General features: G+C 24.1%; 1 protein-coding gene across 1 annotated transcript in view; it reads right to left on the minus strand.

Moving 5' to 3' along the window:
• The window catches only part of LOC100212200 (peptidyl-glycine alpha-amidating monooxygenase), a 68,890-nt gene that overhangs the window by 33,507 nt on the left and 12,465 nt on the right, over positions 1 to 22,918 (minus strand). The window contains exons 6-10 of the mRNA XM_065816567.1: positions 18,056 to 18,169; positions 14,625 to 14,744; positions 8,792 to 8,865; positions 8,648 to 8,704; positions 5,745 to 5,794 (exon numbers count right to left, since the gene is read on the minus strand). Of these exons, the coding sequence (XP_065672639.1) occupies positions 5,745 to 5,794; positions 8,648 to 8,704; positions 8,792 to 8,865; positions 14,625 to 14,744; positions 18,056 to 18,169 (415 nt within the window). The remainder of the gene's footprint in view (positions 1 to 5,744; positions 5,795 to 8,647; positions 8,705 to 8,791; positions 8,866 to 14,624; positions 14,745 to 18,055; positions 18,170 to 22,918) is intronic.

Consider the following 22,918-nt stretch of genomic DNA (forward strand, 5'->3'; position numbering starts at 1 on the left):
CTTTATTGTTTGTGGCTTTTTTTATGACTACCTTTTTGCCAAATGAATAAATTACAACAAAAAAATCTAATAAGTCAAGCAAGAATTAAAATTTCAGCGAAAACTCCATTTAAAAGTATGCTGATAAAAAAACACTTTTTTCCGCGTTGCGTCACTGAACTCATGTTTTAATTTTTGCTATGTAGCAGTGTTATGTTAATACAATTGTGTTTAGTTTATATTATAAAATTTTAATTCAAGATAGATTTAGAGTATTAAAAAATTATTTTTGAGTTATAAAAAATTTCTATTAAAAAAAATCTCTCCGCATGATGCGTCACTGAACTATGGAATTGGCCATTTATTTAGGGTGGCCCTTAAAACCACAATGCGTTTTATATAATAAAATAATACTAGGATTGAAAAATTTTGAAAAAAAAATTTTTTAGGGGTAGCTCAAGACCCTAAAAAATTTTTTTTTTGAAATTTTTAGGGTCTTGAGCTACCCCTAAAAATTTTTAATAACATCAGTCGGGTCCCTATAATTATCATAAAATACTTTTTCAAAAGTATATCATGCTGGGTCTCAAAAGAAGCAAAATCATATAAAAACTTCAAAAATAATCATCATTTTATAAAAAACATCAAGCGAAAAAAATTGTGATGAACATTTTTTGTAAAAATGTTTATTATAATTTTTAGTTTAGAAAATTACTTTACAAATTTTTTTCATTTGACAAAAAACTAATCAGAAATGAATGATCAAATTAATTCATGAATGATCTATTCAATTTATACCAAGAATTAAATTACAGGAAGTCATAAGTGTCTTAAAGTATCTCAAAGTCCTGAGACAAGTTATGTTCATATTAAAGAGAATGCTAAAAAAAATGTTTAGACTGAATTTTTTTGATTAAAGCAAAATAATAAACGTATTCCAAGAAAAACTAACTTTGTAGTTTTACTCAAAGCTTGCGTCTTCATGTTAGCATGTTTTTAAATTTTTAAAATATTTGCCGTAATCTACAACTTCATAATTTATTCAAGCCCGTTTAATTTTAAAGAGATTTGGTATACAACATTAAAAAAATAAAATAAAAATAATAAAAAACAAAGGCATTTTTTTAAATCACAAATTGCTAAGAAACTGTTAGTTTTATTCTGAGTCTAAATTTTTGATCACTATTGTATGCATGTATGTATGTAGAATTTTAATAAGAAATCTAAAAATTCTTTTTTTCTTCAAATTATAGAACTTTTTTTTTTCATTATTGGTTACTAAAGAATTTGATTAGTCACCTACTACTATATAAAAGTAAATTATAATTAAATAAATTAAAAATTTTTTTTATTATAAATTTCTAAAGAATTTCTTTAGTTATTTTATTTTTGAATTGTCACCAAAAAAAATTTCACATTTCGAAAAAAAATATATTTCGCATTAAAAATATGTATAAAATATTTCAGATATTTAAGTTTGTCTATTGCTTCTATATAAAGTTTGCAACTAGAGCAATCAAGTCTAGTCACTAGTGAAACATATTTAGCTGTAAATACTAGAGAGAAAAGAAGTAATTGATTATATTAGAAAAAGTATTAATGTTCTAGAAATACTAGAACAGGTAATTAAGAAAAGAAAGAGGGAATGTTATACCCATTTTATTACTTAATAAATTTTTTTGCTTGCTCTATATGTATTTTATTTTAGAAGCCAAAATCATGACACAATTATACATACTTTGTGATCATTAAAGTTGGAGTGTCACACTGCCTTCACACACTGCATCACACTGCCTTGATTTTTGCTCTGGCTGCAGAGCAAAAATCAAGGCAGTGTGATGCGGCTTCTTGTTTTACATTTATAGTTTATATGGTTTAATAAAATTGTTTGTTTTATGTTAAGTTTACATTAGGCTTATATGGTGTAACGCAATTCTTCATTTTAAATTAATATTATAACTAAATTTTGTGCGATTTAGTACAAATATTTGTTTTAAAATTAATTTAGTTTGATTTATACGGTTATTAGTAAAATAATTAGTTTTATATTTATTTTCTACTCAGTTCAATTTATATGGTTTATTCAAGTCACTCATTTTATATTCATTTTATATTTAAATTAATATATACATTTTAATAAAATTATTCTTTTAGTATTTAGTTTATATTTAGTTCTAACCAATATGGTTTACTGTAACTATTTGTTATATAAAAAAAAATTTTTATACAGTTTAGTGATGTTGTTAATTATTTCTCTAGTTTATATTTATTTTAATTTTATATGGTTTATTAAGATTATCTGTTCTAGCTTTTGTTTATAATTGAATTAAGTGTTTATGGTGTGGTGCAGCTCTTTGTTTTATATTCAGCTTATATATGATTTAATTTACATGGTTTATTGAAAATGTTTGTTTTACATTTAATTTACGTTACACGGTTAGTAAATATTCATTTTTTATGTTTAATTTTTATTTAGGCTTACTTAGTTACAGTGCAGTTCAAATGGTTCGGTTTAAAATTAGTTTATGTTTAATTTGAACAGTTCAAACCTTTGAGAGGACATACTACTGCTTAGCTAAACACTCTAACTTATCCCATTTAAGGCGCAGCACACTGATGTACCTTTAAGAAAGTTAACAGAACATAATGTGCAAGAGGTAATATTAAGAGACATTAAATGAATACTTTTCAGTGACATTTAATGCAACCAGCCATAAAACTTCTTTTCTCTGCTATACATTTCTGATCTTTAAAAAAATAAAGCTTTTTTTACTTTATGTGTTTAAAAGGATCTCAATGTGCTGAGATAAGTTGTGTTCATATTAAAGAGAATATTTTAAAAAAATGATTAAGCGGAATTATTTTGATTAAAACAAAATATGTATTAGTATACCAACTATACCAAGAAAAACAGATTTTTAGTTTTACTCCATAATGTACAAAAAATTTGTTATTAGTATTATTATTTTTAATACCGCGTACATTAATTTATGTTTTAAATAATGTTACTTAATTTGTAATACCTGAAGCGATTTATTTCTTTTATTTCAATGCAATAAAGACATTCTTTCTCAAGTGGCATAGTTTTACAATATCCACATTTACACCATTGTTCAGTGTTAAAATTAAAACAATTCAATTTTGGTGCTTAGCAATATCAAAATTCAACTTTTCATATCTGCTACGATAGTAAATTTTTTTATTTTTTTTTGCCATACAGGAATTCTTTGTCTTTTTTTTTAAGGGTTCGAATATCAGCATGGAGATCCATATGCAAATCATCAAAATTTATCAACTTGCACTAAATTGACTTAATTATCAATATTTTCTAACTGAAAAATTAAAGAATTTGGCAAATATCTCTAATAAATGTCATTTTCCAAAACTATGAATTTAAAATTTAAGAATTTGTAAAATGTCATTTCGATGGAAGAACAATAGTGATAAACCGTTAAAAAAAACTTAAACAAAAAAAAAGTTCACATTATTTACATAAAAATAAAAAGGTTTAGAATATATAATAAGGTGACCAAGTTTTTTTTTATATACTTATTATATTATACAATATATTATTATACAAGAGTGTACCATAAATATCTTAATTTTATTTAGTTTTTGCGCTCTATAAAAAACCATTCTTATGTTTAGCATCCTTTAAAATTTATAAGAAAGTCATATGATTGATGATAAATGTTTATTTTGAAAAACAAATAAAACAATAAATACTGATTCAAAAAAAAAAAAATTTGATTTTTTTTTAAAAAAAAATTGGATTTTAAAGAAAAAAAATCCTATTGACATCATTTTTAATACTGAAACTCTTTGGAATTAAATGCGCTTGAATAAAATATAAAGTCTGCAGATTGCAGTGTACATTTTAAAGACGGCGAGTTTCGAGTAAAACAACAAAGTTGGTTTTTCTTGGTATACGTTTATTATTTTGTTTTAATCAAAAAAAATTCAGCCTAAACATTTTTTTTAAAACATTCTTTTTAATATAAACACAACTTATCTCAGCACTTTGGGATACCTTTAACTACTTCTAATTTCCACACATTTGTGAAATATGTTGACACTATTATAAAAAGAATTCTTTAGAATTGTTTCCTTTTTTTTAAACATATTTTTAAAAGGGGATTTATTATAACTATTTTTTGAGAAATGAATTACATATATATGTATATATATATACATATATATATAAAATAAATGTTACTGTTACTCGCAGAATTAGCTATTTGCAAATATTTATAATATTACTACTCAGAGTTTCATGTGTTACCACAATCATCAGGCTAGTAGTAAAAAGTAAATTTTGTTACAGTTTGATTATTAAAACGTTACAGTTTGATTATTACACTTTATATTTGTGTTTTAGATAATTATTGGGCGGAAGTCGTTTAACAGTTAAGGTAAAATTAAAAGTTTGTTTGTAAGTGTATATATAAATATGCATGTATGTTTGTGTGTAGGTATATATATATAAATATATATATATTTATATAGGAAATAGTGAGTGCACAAGCTGAATAAAGCTCCTGTTGAAGGTGCATGGTATGCCAAGCATGCAGCTTGCATAGACAGCTTTTTGCACAAGCTATCTGTTTTTAAACAATGAAAATGGAAGAGAGTTCCAAAGTTAAAGTGTAGGAAATTAGATGAATAAAAGTTTTCAAGGTATGCAGGAACAGATACAGTAAAAGTATGTTATTTTGCTGAATGACAAGTTAAAGGGTAAACAGATTCTATCTGTTGATCAGCTTCGCACCCTTTCTTTATCTATTAGGCTAGCATAGATATATTTATAACATATTGTTTCCAGTTTAGGATGTTGATTGCCGAATCTTCTTGACTCACTGCATTGGTTTTGCTTGTGTCTCTCTTTTTATGACTAGGCAACTCATTCTATTATCTCCCAATGAGGGTACAGCTCTAAAACTCAGTTTTATGGTTCTGAGGCCAGCTGGTAGTCAGGTTTCCCAAACTCTGTGGTAGCTCTCAATCAAAGAGGCTGATTCTGACAACAGCTGTAAAAAATCAGAGTACTAATAGTACCATGGATGGTATCCCTTTTGAAATGAACTAGATCTAAAGCATTGAAATTTCAATGTTCAAAGAGTTCAAAAATATTATAGGAGAAAGCTCGGCATTGAAAGCAAATCGAGAATTTTCTCGAAAACATGCAATTTTCCAAATTTCATTGTACCGGTCACAGAAGCAAAGTTTTTATGGAATAACAGCGATTTGCTTTCTGTTCTAGACCTAACGGGTTAGGAAAACACACTTCAACCCAGGAACAGAACGAGAGTGAAAATTTGTTACATAGTGTTATTTATATAAGTTTTATAAAAAAATTAACTAATAGTTTAAAAATTTATATAAACTGTTATTATTGATATTATTACATGATAAATGATGATTGATGGAAATTGATTTTTGAATGAACAGAATGAGGAACCAAAAGATAAAGATAAATCTAGACAACTTTTATGGCCATTTTACAGCATTATGAAAATTTTATTAAAGAATTTCTTTATAAACATACATACATACATACATACATACATACATACATTCATACATACATACATACATACATACATACATATATACATAAATACATACATACATACATACATACATACATACATACATACATACATACATACATACATACATACATACATACATACATACATACATACATACATGCATGCATACATACATACATATTCATATACATACATATAAAACTGTAAACATACCTAATTCTTAAAAACTCAGTATTATTTACATTAAAGATGGTATGAGCAGCCTAAAAAAAAATTTATGCTGTCAACTTATATCATCATATCTCATAAAATACTTGTTAGTATTTTAAAATTTTTCTATCTGATCAATCATTTACTCACCATTTTTAAATTCAAGAGACCAAGACTGAATATAAAATCTTAGCTAAGTGGCAAAAATAAAAATTCTCAATCTGATGTTAAAATGTGAACTATGTGCCAAACACTACATAGTAAAAACTGGGCTAAATGATATTCATGTGGAAATAGAACTATATCACTCAACTTGGTTTTTCATTTTTCACATTTAGCCTGGATTTTATATTTTTATAACAAGTTTACTAAAAATCAAAAAAATAATCAAAATCAATAGACAGATGACTTACAAATAAACATAATAGTAAGTTATTTTATAAGATTAAAAATTCTTATTCTTACAAAACAACTTATGAAAACATTTAAACAATTGTTATTATTTAAATGTTTTTTTGTTTTTGTTTTTTTAAACAACAAGGTTGCAACTACTGTTAAAGTTAAAAACAAGGTTGCAACCTGATGCATCTATGAAGTTATGTTGGGATCTAAGATCTATCTATTTTTCGGGAGTTGAAAGAATATCTATTAAGTTAAGATTTAAAAGAAAGCAGAGAAGATAATTAAAGTACAAGAAAATATTTGACAGAAAACTTAAAAACCTGTACTGTACCTGTACTAAAATACTGTGTGAATAAGAAAAACATTTAAACCAGAGAATTCCAAAGTAATGATGTGCAAGGAAAAAAAACTGGATAAAGAAAAAAGATTGGGTCGTAGCAATCTCTAGAGTTTTTAAAAACTGGACCCAACAAACAACCAATTAGATGCAGGAGAACAAAATTCAGCTAAATAATTATTAAATAGTTTAGAGAGTATTAAAGAGAGATCTGGTAAACACCTTTGTAAGACTGTGACAAAAATGTTGTCAGGACGACAAGCTGTAAAAGAGTTTAAATAAGAAATAACTCAAGCAACCAAAACCAGATTAATTAGTATGTCTAACAACTAATTAAACTGTTTCTCTGGGATGATAGGAAGAGATGGAATGTTCCACTTGTTCTTTTTAATGACAATGTTAAAGAATTAGAATTCTAGAAACATCTTAGATAAAATACAAAACTAAGTAGTCTACTAACTAAATAATTAGAACTAGAAATAGCAGCTAGACAAAAATTTTAGAATAACTTTGAATTGACCAAATGAGTTAACCAAAGAAATAAATCCATACCTGCATGAATCAAGGAGATTATTTTAGAGATCCAAGTAAAGATACAAAAAATATCAAACCAGAAACCATCATAAAGAAAATCATCTGTCTTAATTTAGTATTAAAAAGTGCAATTATGTAAGTTTGAATTTTAATTTCCTGTTTATTTTCTTTAACTTAATTATTATTATTGGTAAATTCATAACAAACAATAGCTGAAAAACTCTTGTCTAAACTTTTGACCCATATATTTTTACAGTACTGCACAAAAATATAGATGCACATAAAAAATTATTTCGTTTTAGGTAATAGAAAATATAACATTAGAATCTAATTTTTATTAATTATAACATTCAAAAAAAAAAACTATTTAAAAAAAAACTGCAAAGTGTTTCAAAGAACATCTTTTAAGTGATAAATGCCTTTAATTCTTATAGTAACTAATTTCCTGTCCACCTAGTTCCATCTAGGTCCATTTAGGCCCACCTGTTTTGGATTGGACCTAAATCTTATGATTAAGCACACCAAGGTAGATTTGTCATTTGATTGATTTCAAAATTTTTTAAGGTTGTTGAAAGGCTAGGAGCACCACCCTACTGAAAAAAATAGTTTCTATATCTACCATAAAATTTGGATACTAATAGTTTTAAGTCTGTTTCTATTGCTTTCTTGAATAATAGTTTATAAAAACAATTATTGGTTCATTATACCATTATACACAATTATTGAACCTGAATCTTTATTGCAAATATATCTTTTTAGGAAATAATCCCTCAAAGACCAAAGTGTTGTTAAAATAGTGGGAAATAGAAAAAAATACTAGCGTTTGCTATGACATAATAATAAAAAAAAAAAACTAGAGAGAAAAAATAATATAAACACACCTTTCAAGCAAATTCTGTCATTAAAATGTGTTTGCAGTGACATACAACAAAGAAGTTTATTTCATAAGTTCTAATAACTTTCCCTTACAACTTGGTAAGTTATTAGAACTTATAAACATAAACTTACTTTGTATTAAAATTAATACAACACTACAGTGTTTTAATTTATCATTGCATATATAAGTTGCATATCTATAATAACATTGTGGTATTTTTAATTAACTGTTGCATATATAAATTGCATGCCTAATAACAACATTAGCATTTTTAATTATTTGCTGCATTTGAAAGTTGCTCATGTTAAAATAATAAACTATTTAATAAGTTAGTTTAACACTAAACTTATAATATTAAATTTCTAAACTACTTGCTATTAAGTTAAAACTAAAAATTAAACTAGAAAAATAAAAAAAATAAAAAGCGTAAACTTTTATTCACAACTAATAAACATTAAAAAAATATATAAAACTATAAACACCAGATACGCTAAATAGAAAAGAAATTCATCACTGCATTGTTTGGGAAGGTTTGGAATTCTCTGCAAATATGACTATTTCTAACTTGTGAGATATACTATATTTAGATATCATAATGTATGAGATATTAATCATAAGATGCAAGATATATTAATCATAAGATGTAAGATATTTTAATCATAAAATATGAGATTTATAATCATAAAATGTGAGATATATTAATCATAAAATACATGACATCATGGCATATGATAACAATATTTTAATAAAAATTACCAATATATCTAAGCTATGAATCAAAGATCTATTTCCTTTAGGAATCATGGTAAAACCCTAAAAAAAAAATTGTTCAAGTAAAAACAATTTATCAAAATAATGAGTATAAGAATATATAAATTATGGGAAAAATTAATTTCTTACCTGTAGATGAAGGGCATTAAGTTGGCCAATTAAATACCTATCACCATTTCGAGTTATGTAAGCAGAAGTTAAACCTAAACAATATTTTGTCCACAATATTTTTTAATTTGTTTATGAATTATTATAAACCAGAAAGTGAAAAAAATACCTGTTATATTTTCAAAAAACATAATGCTAGATTTTTATATTTTATAACATGTAAATACCATTATGCAGCATGCATTATTTGTTGAGTGTAATATCAAATGGTTTTGACTATAGTTATGTATAAAAGTATCATACTCTTCAAACTTTTCAAAAAGATCATTATAAAAAAGATAACATTACAAAAATAACCAGCTTAGGTATATCTTGCATTCCTCAAGGAAATTTTAGAAGTTTCTATGGATGGATATAGTACAAAAAACTCCAAACTTATTAAAAACCATATCTTGACAACAACCTTAACTTAAAGCATGGTTTAACTTTAATGAAAATGTCAATTATAGGTTAGCCTTTTTGTAATGATACATGTTCTATGAATAATTTCAAGGGATTAGTTAAAACACAATAAGCAAAACAAACATTCCAATAATATTCCAATTAACTTCAATTAATTCCAATTAATTCCAATAAACAAACATTCCAACACAATAAACAAAACAAACATATTCCATATATGTATATATATATGCATATATATATATATATATATATATATATATATATATATATATATATATATATATATATATATATATATGTATATATATATATATGTATATATGTATATATGTATATATATATATATATATATATATATATATATATATATATATATATATATATATATATATACATATATTTCTATATATAACAATATCAACAACAATAACAATATATATTCTGAAATAAAAGTTTACATTTCATGGTTGTTTACTAATAGTACGAGTACTAATCTAAGGTAAACACCAGTTAATAATAGCAGTCATATAAAGTAAATTAAACGAAGAGGATTATAATAATATCAATAATACTATCAAATATAACAATGACAATAATAATGATTATATTAGTAATTATAATAACAACAACAATAATAATAATAATAACAATAACAACAATAAAATTAACAATATTAATAACAATATTAATATTAAAAAATATCACATATAAATATTAAACAATTTTATTAAGTAATATTGGCTGTAATAATAATGCAAAGAAAATGTAAGTAATATTATCACATATAATAATACTAATAACAACAGTAATAATAATCTATTACAAGTCTAACATTTTAATAAGAGTATTTTTTTATCAAATAGTCAAAAAGACGGCTTTTAAATGGTGAAATATAGTTGAGTGATTGAAAATGATAAGGTAAATTATTCCAGGATTTTATGCATTGGTTTGTAATAGAATTATCACCATATTTTACTGAACAGCAATTTAGGATAGATAATTTAAAGTTATTAAAAGATCGAAGATAATAAATAGAACTTTTTTTAGTGGTAAAAAAATTGGAGAACAACGGAGGGAGGTTTACTTGCTTATGATTCCAGACAAATAGACAATTTAATAGATAAACAAGATCACATAATTTGAGTATTTTTGATAGAAAGTAAAGGATGTCAGAGTTAGAATGATATTATTGAAAGAATATTATTTTTAAAGCTTTGTTTTGTAGATTACATAATCTTAAAAAAGCATTAGACTTGTATTCTCTCTAACTCTGACAGGCATATTTAAGATGTGATACAAAAATTGCATGGTATATATTAGGTAGAGGTTCATAATTGACATAGTGGCAGATTTTGGCTAGTATCCCATTTGATCTATACAACTTAATCTAAAGTTAAGGTTTTTATACATTTTAGATTGACTTGATTTGAAAATAATGAGTTCAGTTTTGTTAGTATTATGACTTGGTTTGTTCGAGCACAGCCATTGAGGAAGGTTGGATAAATCATGATTAATATGTTTGTTAATTTTTTAATGATTTATTTCTTATGAGTAAATTGGTGTCGTCAGCAAAATGGTAAGCCGTTGAAAATTTTAGAGAGATATTAAGATCATTTATAAAAATAAAGAAAAGCAATAGCCCTAATACAGAACCTTGGGAAACATACAGAACATATGTACACACACACACACACACACACACACACACACACATATATATATATGTATATACAGTATATACGTATATATATATGGATATATATATATAAATATGGATATATATATGTATATATATATAAACATATACACATATATATCTTACACTGCTGATTTAGGAAAGGAGTGTGACATCATACTGATATAGCCTGCTGCTGGGGGCTTCAGTTCATAAATCGACTGATAAATAGCCTGACTCGCAGTGGAGTGCTGCTACATTAACTGAGGGTTTGAGATGGGGTAGCAATCTTTTCCGTATTCTTCGTTTTCTTTTTTTAAAAAAAAAGCTGTATTGATTTAGATAAGCAAAAAAAGTGCTCACATAAGTATGCTATAGTATATATATATATATATATATATATATATATATATATATATATATATATATATATATATATATATATATATATACATATGTACATATTTATACATATGTACATATATATACATATGTACATATCTATACATATGTACATATATATACATATGTACATATATATACATATGTACATATATATATATATATATATATATATATATATATATATATATATACATATATATATATATATACATATATATATAAATATATATATATATATATATACATATATGTATATATATATATATATATATACATATATGTATATATATATATATATATATATATATAACCAATACAGCTATATATATATATATATATATATATATATATATATATATATATATATATATATATATATATATATATATATATATAGCTGTATTGGTTTAGATAAGCAAAAAAAGTGAGCAAGTGCTTACATAAGTATGCTATAGTATATATATATATATATATATATATATATATATATATATATATATATATATATATATATATATATATATATATATATATATATATATATATATATATATATATACATATATATACATATGTACATATATACACATATGTACATATACATATATGTATATATATATACATACATATGTACATACATATGTACATATATATGTATATATACATATGTACACATATATACATACATATGTACATATATATGTATATATACATATGTACATATATATGTATATATGTACATATGTACATATATATATATATATATATATATACATATGTACATATATATACATATGTACATATATATATATATATATATATATATATATATACATATGTACATACATATGTACATATATATGTATATATACATATGTACATATATATATATATATATATATATATATATATATATAATGCGGTAGTGGTGTAGTGGTAAGAGCGCTCGCTTTGTAAGCGAGAGGTTCGGAGTTCGACTCCCACCACGTCCCTGGAAGTACCGCGCTCAACTTAGTTTCTCCGCGCAGCGGCCTTGCTCGGTTGCAAGGTTCGTGTTTCGGAGTTAAAGAGTTGAGAGAGGGTTGCACCACGAATAACAACTAAAAAATAAAAAAAATAAAAAATAATAAAAACACAAAAAAATGAGTAGCCTCCTCGACTGTAGTGGCCCCCCTCGGGCCTTGAGGAGGTGAATAATCTAAAAAAAAAAAAAAAAAAAAAAATATCTATATATATATATATATATATATATATATATATATATATATATATATATATATATATATATATATAAGATAGTGCTAATTATATATATACATACATATGTACATACATATGTACATATATATGTATATATACATATGTACATATAGGATTGTATACAATTACATGCATGTTTGTAGCGAGTTCCTTTTATTTTAAGTCCTACATTATACATAATATCAAACTTTTTAGCTATTTAGAAGTCTGTTTCAAAGGAAAGTTAAAAAATAATTTAAATGTAATTTAACTAAAACTTATATTTTTTTATGGATCAGAAAAAATAAATTACATATTTTAAAAAATTTGAATATTTATTATTATAAAATCTTTTATGACAAAAGTTTTGTCAACAAATCATAAAATATGTTTTCCAATTTAAAAAGAAGTTAAACTTTATTTAGTAATGTTACACAAAAACTTATTACATTGTCTTAATGTTGCAAAATGTATGTAGAGCAAAACCATTTTTTATTTGAAGACTAAGGTATAGTAGTATTAGCACACTTGTAATGATACCATTTGACTGGACAGTCAAAGGAAGAAATATTGAACATTTACACACGCAGAATAGCTGTAGTTGATTTGGATTCAATTTTCTTGTTACAATTTTTGTCAATGTAATTTCTTCAAAAACTGTTTTAAGTTTATCTTTAAATATATAACAGAATTTCTCAGATACAGAGTTTATCATTTGTCATGTTTCCATTACTCCAACAGACAATATTTTGTTTTGGTTATCATCACTTGTTGTTGTATTTGATAGTAATACTGGTGATTAGTTTTAAGTAGACCATCTTTATTAAGTGTATAATTTTGGTCATCTTTCCACAACTCTAAGCTGTTTCTATATTTATAGAGAACTTCATTTTAAAAATACCCATTCCATGACAATTTCATTTTTCAATTCCATCTAGACTTGCACTTAGGATAATCAACTTCAATGTACAAACCTGCAACAGTAATGGAAATATTTATTTGTTGTAAAATTGCATTCAAAAATTTGCATTTTGTAATACTTTCTATTTTAAGATTATAATCTGTTGGAATATAGCAAACAATTTCAGAATATTACATCATTTGATTTATAAAGACCTGTGAGGAGCTATCAATATTTACACCTCATTTTATAAACAGATGCAGTTCAGCCCTGTGGATTTTCCAAGAAGTGTTATTCTTTTAATTTTTAGACAAATTTTCTATAGTATTAAGCTGATTTTGATGAAATTTCATAAACTATTTGAGTGAAACTTGATTTTTCTGTAATTTTATCTTGGCTTTTGTTAATGAGTAATGACTCATAATGAGCTCAATATGAATTCTTGGTTTTTCCTATAACTAAGCTGGATTGATAAAAGAATAGATCAATAGAAGTATATCCTGTTAATTATAATTTCTTTTACTTTTAAAAATTGGCAAATTATTTTTTGATACTGGTTAACAAAATTTGACACATTTTAATGCTCTGGTCTACTTTAGTGTAAGACTTTTTTTTATTCAGGTTACTTGTACAAACTTCACACCATAACTTTTGCTTACTTTGCTTTAGCTCAAATGTTTTGCCTGTCATTTTTTGTGCATGCACTTTAGAATGTAAACAAAGCAACCTTTCTATATATATAATATATACAATTGTTATCTATAAGCACATATAACAATTAATAATTAATATATAAACAAACAATGAGGGAATTTTAAAATATTCAAGAAATATTCAAATAAAATTTAAAAACACTTTATTAGTTTACATTATAATACTATAAAATATCTAATATTAATAATATAAGATATTATAACTATAAACTTTTAGAAAATGTGTTTTTTATCAACAAAATGAAAACTCAATCAACCAATCAATATATTTCACACACAAAAAAGTTCTGTTTATAATGCTAAATTTTTCACTTACCGTTATGTAAACATTATGTTAGCGCTCTATTTTTTACTGTGCATACTTGTTTTTAATTACTTATTTTTAAAATGAAAAGCAATTGTTGAAAAGCAAAATGTTCAAGTTTTTTATTGGTTCTAATGATCAAAGGCAATTACCTCTATTAAAGCTGTAACCAGTATATGCAAATGCTATAATTGGATCACCATGATATGTACATTCTAACTCCATATCAATAACAATATCTGTGCTATTGCCACTATTTATGTTACCACCATCTGTAAAATTTTTAATAAATTTAATTTTTTTATTTCTTTTCATTACAATGCTTATATATTATTTACAAGAATATACTTTAAATAAGTGTAAAGATTAAATAACAAGAAAGGAAAAATAGAAAAGGAAAAAATAGAAAAGGAAAAAAAAAAAAGTCAAAAGAAAAGATGTAGTTAAATACAATAACAGAAAATAATAATAGTAAAAAAAACAACGTAAAACATACAAAAAAGCTCTATTGTAATTTCTTTTTAATTTAAACCTTTTTTTCACATTAATCAAAAAGTAATTAAAGAGAATGATAAGAAATCAAAAAACTTAACATATAACAATTTATTTAAACTTTATAGTTATAGTTTTAGCTGTGATGTAATTAACATGTTATTTTTTTATGACTTAATTAAGATGTTTATTTTTTTTTTTCTCTATATTTAGTACATTAATCTATCTTGCATTATATACTTCTTCATTATATACTATACTTTTTTTTTAGGTTCTTTATATTTTATTGATGTAGTTTTTTCATTTCGTTAGCTTTATGTTCATTACCATTTTTGTTGCCTATTATTATTTTTTTCTCATTCTCAGCTTTTTGACCATATCTCCTTAATCCTGATGCCAACTCATTTGCTTATTCTCTCACATATTATTTCATTTAATAACTCATATCATTTATTCTTGCTATTCATTATTATCATTGTCATTATAGTTTTTTTTGTTTCGTTAGAGAGAATTGAAGAGAGTTCTGAAGAACAATTTTTTAAGGCTGTGATAGAAATGTTGCCTGGACCACAAACTGTAGAAGCGTTTAATCAAGAAATAACTTAAGCAATGGAAGCCAGAGTTTGGATGTTTAACAATGAATTAACCTGTTCAACTGGAATGGTAGGAAGAGTACAACTATTAGATTCAAAAGTTGAATTAATAGGAAAAGGTAAATATAGCAAATAGGGAGAGGTAATAAGATTAGATCTATGAATTAGTGATGGAATGTTCAACATACCTTTGTTAATGACATTGTTGAAGAATTTTCAAAATTCTCAAGAACTTTACTTGCTTGGCTTTTGTATATATAGTTACACATCAGTTTTAGGAGAATTAATGTGTAAGTATATGCCTCAGCCAAGAATGTGTATATTGGAGTATTAATAATAAGATTCGAAGAAAAAAAAACAGCTAAATTTAAATTAGTCTCACAAAGAGCAAGTAAGTCTGGTGAATTCTGCAAGGGTTAAGATTCAACTAGTGAAATGTTACTTTAAAGACCATAAATATTTGTGAAAGATATGTTGAAACAGGTAGGCGATGGTGATGGTTTATGTTTAACATTTTTGGATACTTTAGTCAAAATTTAATTAAGAGATATTGACTCAATCATACATTTGTACAACTTTAATTATAATCGATGCCTAGAAGTATTATAAAGAATACTAAAAGTGGAAAAGGACAGAAACAACGCCTTCTTCTAAACAGTGAGATGATTAAGTTAGAAAAAGACAGTGATTCCCACACCACTATTACCATTTTCTAATCTTCAAGAAATGATTGTTTTCCCTTATTTTTTTTCTTGTTTTATATTTTACACTGGATATTTAATTATTTTTTTAATGACAATAATATTAAGAAACATTTTTCGTTAAAAAAGTTAGTAAATAAACTTTTAAAAAATTACACATAAATCAAAACACAAGCATTAAACATACTCTGTGCAGATGTTTTTAAAAGCTTTTAAGTATTTAAAAAAAAGAATTGGTAAACAAATAAATACAAGTAATTAATTTAAGTATTTTAAAAAAAGAATTAAAAAATAAATTCATACAAGTAATTAATTCAAGTATTTTAAAAAAAGAGTTAATAAATAATACATACAAGTAATTTAAGTATTTTAAAAAAAGAATTAATAAATAAATACATACATAATAATGCATCAGTCAATAATTAAAATTGTATTTTTAGTGTATTAAAAGTATTCATACAGTAAAAAAAATGTGTTAATTTATTTATGAACCTATATTACATGTAGTAATTTATTTATGAACCTATATTACATTAATGAATATCTTATTGGTAACTGATAAAATCTATCAATAAATTGTTTATAATCTCTATTTAAAATATTACATTAAATACATAAAAATACAATAAATAAATTGTGATAAACAAAAGATTTCATTAAATATAAGATTGTCTTAAGAAATAAATTATAACATTTATAATATTTTATAATCTAATATTTTACAAATACGGAATTTAAATTTTACCAGAAATTTTTGTTACATTGGTTTAAATGATTTTTAACACAGTTTAAAATTTAATTTAATTACAACTCGGTACTTTAAAATATGTTTATGATGCAATTTAACTTTAAATGATGTAAATATCAAAGTTCTGTTAAAATACAATCTCTTAACAAGGCCTTTTATATATTTTTATTAAAATAAAATTTATTAAAAACTGAACTAAATATCGAGTAAATAAAGTTTATATGTATAACATAGATCTTTTAAATTCAGATTTATCAGATACACCAGTTGCCGAATATGGAAATTTTTTTCTCAAATACCTAATTTATGGCCTAAAAAAACCCTTAAAACCAAGTATAAATAAACAATTAAAATAATTTTTTAACATTTATGTGTGCTCTATCAGATCCACTATTTTTTTTTTTTTTATTTTTTTCAGCAAATTCTCAATCAATAACCTTAAAACATATTTGCCATGAAAAATCAAACAATGGTTTCATATTTTGACCAGCTTTTTTGATACCTGATCCACAGTGAAAACCAGAGGTTCACAAAGAACATACTTTGTTGAGTATATTCATAAGAACATACTCAGTGTTAAATGTGCTAACACTACACTAGGGACTTATTACATTAGGGACAAACGTACATTAAGTGACTCAGGGTTGAGCTAACACCACACCAGAGATTCATGCAGAACACAAACATGCATATAGCAATTTACAGGTGAACTAACATTAACTAACCAGGTGAAGTAACTTACAAACATACATATACTAACTCACAGAGGTTCAGACAAAACACAAACATAAAATTAGCAGCTTACAGATGAGTGAACACCATGCCAGAGGTTCAGACAGACCACAAACATACATATATAATAAATTATTGGTGAGCTAACATAGTAACTTAGACACCTCTAACTATATGACAGACAAAAATAGATACCACTATAGACATGACAGATATTAAATAGTATTGAAAACAGGAAGTTCAATACTTCTAGACTTTGCTTAGAAAGTGAATCTTAGGCAGCAGGACATAAAACTCTCAAATTAAAATAAAGCTACCTTTTAATGATGACTTAGAGGTAACCCGTGGATTGAATATGAAAATTCCACCAAGAAACTTCGGTGGATTAGAAGTATAGCTTATTAAAACACCAGATTCGTCTTTTTGATTTTCTAAAATATAAAAAGCAATTAATTTAATTTTTTATTTTTATTTTTATTTTTAATACTTTTTTTATATAAAAAAATATGTAAAATGTATTATTTAAAATTACATTAAATACAAAATAAGTTTTCATTTAATTTTTAAAAGTTTAATAAAATTTTGTTTCTAAAAATTTTAAAATCTTAATAAAACTTTGTTTCTTGTTTAAAAAAATGTTTCTTCAGATTAACAAAGAAATGCACTTTTAAAAATTCTTTTTAAATCAAATCATCATTTTCATCAAACACATCAAAACGCCTTATATCAAACCTAAAGCTAAAGTACATACACCACTAGTAAACTATATGTAGCACCAATACGCCATTACTATTGCACCAATGAAGTTGTCTACATTTATTTTACTACCCCACTGATTAATTCTCATTTTATATTATGTTCCTTACTTTTCACACAAAACTTTAGTTGTTTTTTTATTTCTTGTTTTGTTCATTTGATTTTCATTATATTTAATGTTTGTTTTTTTTATATTTGAAGTTAATTATCAAAAAGCTAAATTAATAAAATCTAAAAAATTTTAGATTTATTTCCTCTCGAATTTTTAATTTTGGAATCAAGTTTTATTTTTCTCAATTTTTTTTTTGGCTTAACAAGTTTTAAACTTAATTTTTTTTTTTTTTTACATTACCTTTTTTTTTTACTCTCTTTGGATGTTTTTTTGTCATTTAATGACTCGAATTAGATTCTCAACTTCATTTAATGTGTTATACATTTTAACTTATTTTTAAAGTTTATATTTACATTTGCCTATGTTTTTTTAATATAAGTATTATTTAGCAAGTACAATAAGTATGGTAATGAAGAAATTGAAGAAGAAAAAGAGGAAGAAGATGATAATGATGATGATGATCATTATCATCATCATCATCATCATCATCATCATCACCATCATCATCATCTTCATCATCATCATCAGCATCATTGTCATCATCATCATCATCATCATCATTATCATCATCATCATCATCATCATCATCATCATCATCATCATCATCATCATCATCATCATCATCATCATCATCATCATCATCATCATCATCATCATCATCATCATCATCATGAGTTTTAAATGCTTTCAAATAAATATAATATTTTCAGATATAAGAATAAAAGTTGTACTAGATTATTTAAAGATTTATTTTATTTTTTAAATTTTATATTAATTTTGTAACTTCTTATAAGTTAAATTTTAATTTTGATAAAAATGGTAAAATAGGAAGGGCCAATATATGCATCAACATCATTACAAATATTATTTTATTAAGAATCCTTTTAGACAAAGCATTTGAATGGACTACTCAATATTTTTGTTATTACATATTTGCTATTTAATTTATTAGTGAAACTGAAATTTCTAATGTTTAAGATATTTTAATTGTTGAGTTTTTTCATAACTTTAAGCACATTGTAATTAAGACTAAGTATGAATCTTACTATAATCAGTACAACTGCTAATCCAACCTAGTTACCAGTTTAGTTTAATTTAAAATATTGTAATGATAGCATTATTTTAGTTAATGATTGATGCTGTTGATTCACAAGCTCTTTTTAAAAATATTTTTAAATCGTTTGTAAAAATACTTTTTCTTACTTAATCACATGAGTAAACTATTTAATGTTGTTTTGAATACATTTTTAAAAGTAATCTTATTCAATGATAGAAATAAATTTCTACATATTTAAAGTTTGTATGCTTTAATATGTATAATTTTAAAAAATTTTAAAACTTTTCTAACAATTAAAACTACTTTAAACTGCTACTTAGAAAAACTACTTTTTTTAATTACACCAAAAATTATTTCATAAAATCGAAATAATTACATCGAAAATAATTTATTTTATAATTTTTATAATTTTTTAGACATGCTTGGGTCTTGTAAAAATGTTTTACATAAAATTCATATATTTAGACTAAATTATGTAAATAAAAAATTTATAAAAAAACATGATTTTAAATGTTGCAACTTATTTGGATTTAGATTACAGTTAACAAAAAAAATTTCATATATTTTTGTTTTCAATTTAAAAAAAAATAAACATTTTTTAGCTTGAAAACTTTAACTTAATGCAAAAATAATAATAATAATAAACCCTGGAATGTTTTCATGTTTAGGTTTACTTCCCTGGAATGTTTTTATGTTTAGGTTTACTTATTTTTAATGACACGTTTCTTTATGATTCTAAAAAAAAATGGCATCTTCAAAGCCGTTTATTTATGTTGATTTTTCAAACTTATTTTTCAAATGAGATGGCTACTAGTTAACTTTAGATTTTTTTATTTTTGAGTTAATTCTTATTTTTTTATAACTTATCTACTCCAGCTTAAAGCAACTTAATACCAAAAATTGCTGGTACCTAATACCTAGCTCCATTATACAGTTTTTTTCTTTTTTTTTTTTCCTTTTTTTTTATATTCCTGTTATTATTTTGTAACTTTTGCTTTGTAGATTTTTTTTACTAAAAAGTAATGCATATTTTGCATCACTTAATTATTGCTCTGTATAAAAAAATAATAAATTTTATAATGGTTGTAGTAATCACAGCATATCTATAACACTTAGACACAAAAGCTTTCTTAATTTGTTCAAGTTTTAATAATAATTTTTAATAATAAAATTCAATTTTCAACTTAATACAAAATCATGATAAGATTCTAGAATTATTAAAAAAACTTCTTCGATATAATAATAATAATAAATACAAATAACTTATGACTTCAAATTATACTGAAAGTCAGCTATCACCAATATACAAATAAATCCAAAATTAAAATTAATTTAAAAATATTTATTAGTGTTTTTAAAGGTGTTGTATCTTGTGCCACTAAAATTTGCTCCACAAAATAATTAGCATGTTTCTTGACCATTATTATTCTAACAAATATTTTTTATTACAAGTAAAAGGAAAAAAGAAACAAATAACAATAAATTAAAATACATAAGGTAAAGTGGGATAACATTGACACATCTTTAAAAAATATTTTTTTTTTTTTAGCTGTGACTAACTAAATTTGGTATGCAATATTTTTATGTTTACCAATCATAATCAGTTCTGATAGTGTCTACTTAAAAATATAAAAAAGTATGCTAATTTATGATGAAAACTTTTTTTTCTAGGAACTATTAAGCTCTACATCACATTAATGACTCAATATCTGATTATGACAAAATCCCACAGCGCTGTAATTTTTGTTGGATTTTTTCGTTACAAATTTTTTAGTGTTTAGTTTAATTTCAGAAACAACAAGATAATTTTTTACATTTTCAGTTTTTTGATGCTTTGTTCTTACCAATAGTATGCAACATTGTTAGGTGTGGATTTTAACTTTTTGTCGGTTTTTAGATATGTTGACATTTGATGTATTGGTATTTTTTTTTTTTAGAATTAATCTTTTAATTTAGGGTTTGCTTTATTTGACTCCATTTTATATAATTGTGGAAGGTTCATCAGATGTATAACATTCCACCAACTTTTGCTTGATTCTTGGTCCAATGGGTGACTTGAGCATTCCTGTTAGTGTTACCCCAAAACTGAAATATGTATTAAAAAAAAAACTACAAAAAAATTTTAAATGCTTAGTATTTAGAGACAGCATCATAAAAGCACATGTAAAAATGATATTATTTATTGTTTTATGTATATTTTAACTAAAGTTTTTCATCAACAAAAAAACTAGAAATTAAGTTATGTTTAACTTATGCCCTTCGTATTGTGTTGCTATTTACATTTACTACTATGTGGATAAAAATAGTTATATATGTTCATTTACATCTGGCTACAACATCTGTTGAATTAATTTAAGCAATAATCAACAGGTGACTGGCAAAAGCATTTAATCTAATACATTTCAATGTTACCCACATGTCAAAGTAGCATTACCTTACAGAAAAGACTTTAACTTCATAATGTTATAATAATTTTTTTTACCCCCCATATTTTTTATTAGTCTTCTTTGACATTAAAAAAAAGCTTAATTAGTATTAGGGTTTGTAAATTTACCGACTTTTTGATTACCAGTAATTTGAGCTCCTGAAAATACTTTTTCAGGTTCAACACTTGTTGGACGAATGGTCATCAAATAGTTAAAAACTATTTGAATGTACTTCCCTTGTATATTTTCTTGCGAAAGTACTCCAACTCTTTTTTTATAACTTCTTTCAAACCTTTTGTGTTACTTTCTTCTAAAACAGTTATTCCTTTATTCTTGTCCATTTGTTTTTTAAAAAAAGAATGAAGTTTTTTGTTTATAGAAAAATCAGCACTTGGTTTAACAGTAATGAGGTTGTTATTTAAATTCGAATCTGATTTATTTAGGTGTCTTTGAATACTCTCACCAGATTCCGCATCATTGTATTGTAAAAATATTTTCAACAATAATAATTTGTCAACAGTTTTAATAATTACGCCTTTACTGCTGATATTAAAAATGCCATAGTTGTCTTTAACAAAAAAAAATAGCATCAAGGTCTGTTTTATAGTGCAACACGTTTAAAAATCATTCTTCTTTCTTTAATACAACTTATTAAATCATTTTTTGCATTTCTTAAAAAAGTATATTGGTTGCTTAACTGGTTTTACATAAATTTAAATGTAAGGTTGGCTTCATATAAATTAATCTTTTCAATACAGAATGTTTCAACGGCCAATCTGATAGGTTGCAAGCTTGATATTATATTTTGTAGTAACTTTACTTCTTTTTC

Source organism: Hydra vulgaris, chromosome 13 (genome assembly GCF_038396675.1).
Source record: "Hydra vulgaris chromosome 13, alternate assembly HydraT2T_AEP".
Taxonomy (NCBI): Eukaryota; Metazoa; Cnidaria; class Hydrozoa; order Anthoathecata; family Hydridae; genus Hydra; species Hydra vulgaris.